Genomic DNA, 6,000 nt, shown 5'->3' on the forward strand with positions numbered 1-6,000 from the left:
ATCCTAATTATAGTGGAGTGAAGCTGGGAAGTTGTATTTGAAGAGGGAGGACTATACCATTAAAACTTGCTAAATCCAGCATCGTAAAGTTATTATTGCTATTACAGCATACTAAATACAGGAAAGACTCACATTGTATACATTAATATTATTCAACATTGTATGAATGAGATAAAGTAGATGAGCGATTGACTGAATGTGTTGTGGTAGGTAGAACCTTAGAATCTCTATACAAGTATGTTTTTTCCTGTGAATAGTTTGACTGTTATGCTTACTATAAAGATTGTTTTAAAAAAAATATATATGTTTTTATATGCATGTGAATGCTTTAACTAACAGTAGTTAAAGTATAATTGTGAGGGACTGACTTGTGTGTTTTTGTATGAATATGAAAATATAAATCTAACAAAAGTATTTGTGGATCATTTATTTTTTGTTTCTTGAACTATCCTTCATATGTAGTTCTGTGTAACTCTGTCCCCTTTAAATTTAGGGGGTGACTTTTGTTGTTCTCTATTTATTTGTGTTGCGCATACTACACAACTCAAGTGCTCAGGTCATTCAGGGGGAATCAAGACGTTAAATACAGCAGCTAAATGCATGAGGGCAGAAAACGGGTAACAACACAATAATTCATATTAGATGCATTGGTAAATCGCAACACATAATCAAGTGCCTTGGGCACCGTTTAGTGTAAAGACCATTCGAATAAATTTAATTAAAATGGTTTAAATATTAAAACATTTTTTTAAGACGGTATAGTTTAAATTTATCTTGAAAAATAAGCACTGGTAAAAACATTCAATGGTAAATACACATACATGGGGACCCTCAATGTCTGACCTCAAAGTAAAGTTGGTTGGATAGAAGTCAGTATTTGGTCCTGCTGAACATTTTTTTCAGACTTCATCTTCAGAGGGGAAAACTTGAAGGCTGTAAGCGGAAGTAACTTCACGATGTTGGATGTATTAAAATGGTATTCCTTCAAGGTTGAATATGACGAACTGGTGGTGCAATTTATTTTTTATAAAGTTTTATATAGTGCAAACGTGACCCACAAGGGTATCAGAGCGCTCTACAGTATACTGTGTAAAACATAACAGGATGAGGTAGTATACAAACTTTTGATATAGTTACAAAAGACGTATATAGTATGTGGGTAACATAGGGGACAAGTATCCAGCAATACATTGCACTATATACAGTTATTGAGCATTAGGTGGTTGTGATAATAAACATACATATAATATTCTCCTTTAAACAACCATGGGTATCTGGATAGTATAGTAGACACTTGGCCAGCTGATCTTTACACTAAATACAGCAGATGAACATCAAGTGGCTATGGTAATAAACATACATATAATAATCTCCTTGAGTTCACTGGAGGTAGGTAATGATGTGCGGAACATATGGGTCACTCGGTGTTAGCATAGGATTAAGTCTTAGGACATGAATTTCTTCAGTAGTAGTATTTTTGCTTCTTTTTTTAATGCGGTAAAGGAAGAGATTCCACGTACCCCTGGAGGTAAGGAGTTCCAAATCTTTGGTGCAATCCCCGAGAAGGCTCTGCAACCAGTTCTCTGCTTGTGGAAGGATGGTGTTTTCAGAATGTGTGCATCAGTAAAAGCCCGGAAAAAATGGATTCTGAAAAGTGACTGTGGTTAGTCCAATCCACTGTGTGCTGCAATTAACCATTATTTTTAGTCTTGTGGTGAATGACTCCTCAAAGACTGCACGAGATGTTTCATAAAGGATGTGGACATCTTGAACAAAGGGCCTATTTCAGTGACTTTCAAAGCATCTCTGATTTCTCCTGGAGATATACACCAGTAGTAGATTTACAGCAGTACTCACATTGCATAACTATGCTTCAAGAATTTCTACCAGGTGCAAATTTCAGCATGCAAAATAGAATGTATTTCCGTTAACATGGCTTATTCACTGGCGCATCACAGAGAAAATGTATAACGTCATAGTATTTCCCTACTTCCACAATAAAATTGGTTGTGTTTTCTTCCCACTCTCACTCTGGAAACACATTTCTTCCTACCCTAGGAAGGATTAAATGTATAAGTGTTTCAAGTGTTATAAACTATGTGCAAGGGCCATATGATTTCCCCTAAATTTGCTAGTTTTAGGGTAGGGGCCATTCAGCAACACCCTGAAACCTGCTTTAACCCTAAATTTGCAATTGAGGAAATTTCAACAACCTGACACAATATTACATTTTTCAAATCTGATTTTCAAGGGTAAATGTGCTCCGATCCGCATGTTGATTCTGCCCTCGCAAATTAACTTAGTTTTGCACCTAAGTGAATAGGTCCTTAATTAGGCATTATATGAATAATAATACTATTACTCCATATTGATGTACAATTGCCTCATGGTTTTGCCTCTTTCTTGCACTAATCGAGCCCTTTCTCTGTTTTTGTTTCTGGGAAGCTGAGCATTGCAGTCTGCGCTGGATTCTTCTCTGCCTGGAGTCCGTATGCCATCATATCTATGTGGGCAGCGTTTGGGTCGATAGACTCCCTTCACCCCCTTGCATTTGCCGTGCCAGCTGTCTTTGCAAAGTCCTCAACACTCTACAACCCAGCCATTTATCTCCTGCTGAAGCCCAATTTCAGAAAAACCATTGCCAAAGACTTTTCAACTCTTCAACAGTTATGCTTGAGGACATGTTGCTGCCTCAAAGTCTTACAGCGCTGCACTTACAGGACAGTTCTCAAGATCAATTTGCAATCCCTCAGGATGCGAAACGAGTCCAGTACTAACTCAGTCCAGACAATAAAGGGCTGCAGCTCCTACTTCCCTTGTGAAAAATGCAATGACACATTCGAATGCTTTAGAAACTATCCTAAATGTTGCCACAATGGGATAAAGACGGTGCAGTGCCCGCCACCAGAAAACATATCGATTGAGACCCATCAGAAAACAAAAAAGAAGGCCAGTGCCAAGAAGTCTGTAAGAGTAGTCGTCAGAGGACAGAAAAGCAACGAAAACGACAATCTGGAAATCACCTTAGAGATGATGCCAACAAGCAATCGATTTAGTGACTACTAGGGTGTTGTTTTAAGCATCTTTAGCTCACTTTGTTGTAAGAAAGGACGCATGCATTGCATTCCACTGTAAACAAGAAAAAAGTATGTGCAGTTTTGTTGGCAGGTTTGTATATTTTTGCCACGAGGGTGATGCACTTGTTTCTCTCAGTATTTCCTAATGTGTTCAGGATGTTCGTGTTTACATAGTCTTCAGGCCAAGGGCTGGTAAATTTGGTTGCAACTATATTTGCCATATTAGAATTCTTTTATTCTATATTGAGGTCACTGAAAGCAAATGCCATCAAATATTCCTCCCATTCCCATATTTATTGTACGTTTTATATAAATTGTATAACTAGATTTCAGGTCACTGTTTGCAGGCTACCTACTACATTTTGTTAAACCGTGTCAGATTTTTAACTTACAAGAACAGTAGCTCAATATTGCGTTTAAGTCAGCAGATGACTATTCCCATTTCTGAAACGATTCCTACTTTGCCTTTGTACTCTGTTACTTCCTGGAACATCTTTCATCTCTTTCCTGGGAGAATGCACGTATGTGTCTTTTTGTCCTTTCATCTGCATTCTCAGGTATTTTCTCAGGGCTTCCCCATTCTCCCTGACGTTCCGTCATCTCTCAGGTTCTCTGTCACTCTCAGGTCCACCTCCCCTCTCAGGCTTCTCATTCACATTGTGATAACTGCTAAAACTCATCTTCCAGGATCACCACCCCAAGAGGATAAGTCTTCAACGATGGCACTCATTGTATTCGCTGCCTAACCTATATGACTATGTTGTCATTTCTTTTGACATTCCAGAGTTATAATATTGCAAAAAGGGCCTGGCTATGTAGGTCTATGTGATAATGAAGAATAGGAAATGAAATACTGTATGGTGACGTGATTATGAAAAATCCATTACTAAGAAAATGTATTTTATCCTTCATTGACCCATCATGACTAAAATGTTAGGAAGGAAGTGAGAATGAAGGGAAATCCCTGACAACAGCTGTAATTCTAACCCTACCTTTTTCTGATAACTCCTAATCCATGAATTTAAAATAACCCTAACTTGCACAGTAGCCAGAGATTTAATCATAACCCAAAGTTTGCCCTCAGACGGTTGTATATCAGAATGTTGTTAACCAAAATATCATCTGACAAAAATATCATGACCTAAATATTTCCAAAAATATTGTTCCATTGGGTGCAGATTTTCTATTATTAACTCCAAAGGGACTTTGGGGCATATTACCAACTACTAGCGTTATCGCTAGGTTGGCTTAGCGGCAATAATTTTATCGCCGTGTAGCGACGATTTTTATCGCTTAGGAGCCTTGATATTATCACGGTTTATCTCCTAAGCGATAAAAATCGGCCGAAATGCATGAATATCGCTGAAAAGTCAGCGATATTCATGCATTACCGAGCAAATGCTCTTAGCCATGTTATCCACCTCCCATTGGATAACATGGCTAAGAACTGCTCAGGGCAGGTGTTAGCTTTTGGAGATATTCGCGCTTAGCGCGAATATCTCCAAACGTTGGTAATAGGAGATAGCGATGTTAGCGACTGTTTTCAGTCGCTAACATCTTGGCACGCCCACTTTGCATGTCATTGGTGATAAATATCTCTGATATGCAAAGCGGGGCCCAAGATGGTCGCTATCTCCTACTAGCTGTCGCTAACTGGTGTTAGCGACAGCTAGGTAATAGGTAGATAATTTTATCTCCGCTTTCTTGGTTTTTAAAGTAAAAAAAGCAGAGATAAATCTCTTGATAATATGCCCCTATAGTTTCTATTGTAAGTCCAATGGGGCTATATTTTTATGGTGATATTCAAGACACAATATTTTGGTCAGGAAGTAGGTGGGCCAAAATATTCTGGTACCATAACCATTAGATCTACCCCAACATGCACCCCTAACCCTAGCTATAGACCCACCAGAAGCCCAAAGACTATCCTTAACACAAACCTCATACTTAGCTCTAACCATAAATGTTAACATTATCTTGACCCTTCAAATTGTCACAATTCTACCCCTTACCCTGTGTTTATCCTATCTATAAACCTATTCCCAACTCTAGCCCACTATCATGAGATCTTGAGGTCGTTATTAACTAAAACATGCATTTCACCAACAATGTATAGATTTTCTTAATTAATACGCAAAGTTACAATTCTTCACTTTAACTTTTCTTCATGTGTTACATCATGATATGTTTCTTTTTTGTGGCTTCCTCATTTTCACATGTCCCTTAAATTTCATTGTAGTGATCTCCACGGGTTGTCATGCAAAGTACCCGTTTGGTAAAAATATGATATGTCTGTGTGTGTGTGCGTGGGTGTGCATGTGTGCGTGAGACCTGGTCTCATGCTGCTGACTGGTTAAGATTTAATGTGTGTCAAAATTGTCTACATCCAAAAGATGTCAACCAGTGCCATGGGGAGGACTTCACAATCAGTGGCAAAACTTGTGTCTGTTTGGAGGTACAGGAGAGTAACACACCCTTCTGGGGGGCCCCACTCAGCCTACAGCCTAAGTCAAACGTTGACAAATCAGTCTCAGGGACCCTGCCACATTCTGCAGGGAGAGCGCCATCATTATGTATTACTTCACCAGGGAGACACAATGTTAGAAGTAGAACGGTTTTGTTAAGGTGGCTAGGACCGAGAAGTTTAAAGGTTGCTTTCCTTTGAGAGTTGTGTGGGGAATGACTCTTAGGAAGATCATACAGTGACTAATCCCTCTGACTGAAGTGTACTGTCTGGATGTTACCATGACCATTAGATGCAATTCAGGAATTGTATCTACAATCCATCCATTACATTTAATTTGCCCTCTAGATTCGGTTGCATGTCTGACAATCCTAGCAAAAATTTCATCTGACATATTTATTTTGCCCTAAATATCGCTTTCAAAAATATCACTCCATTGGGCTTTAAGTTTATATTAAA

At 38.6% G+C, this 6,000-nt stretch overlaps 1 protein-coding gene across 3 annotated transcripts in view; it reads left to right on the top strand.

Moving 5' to 3' along the window:
* LOC144828837 (opsin-5-like) overlaps window positions 1–4,616 on the top strand; it is a 1,422,400-nt gene extending 1,417,784 nt beyond the window's left edge. For all 3 annotated transcript variants that reach the window (XM_078687370.1, XM_078687368.1, XM_078687369.1), the window contains one exon: window positions 2,446–4,616. In XM_078687370.1, the coding sequence (XP_078543496.1) occupies window positions 2,446–3,066 (621 nt within the window). In that variant the 3' untranslated portion in view covers window positions 3,067–4,616. The remainder of the gene's footprint in view (window positions 1–2,445) is intronic.
* The last annotated feature ends 1,384 nt before the right edge of the window (window positions 4,617–6,000 follow it).

This window comes from Lissotriton helveticus, chromosome 4_1 (assembly GCF_964261635.1).
Source record: "Lissotriton helveticus chromosome 4_1, aLisHel1.1, whole genome shotgun sequence".
NCBI classification, from domain to species: Eukaryota; Metazoa; Chordata; class Amphibia; order Caudata; family Salamandridae; genus Lissotriton; species Lissotriton helveticus.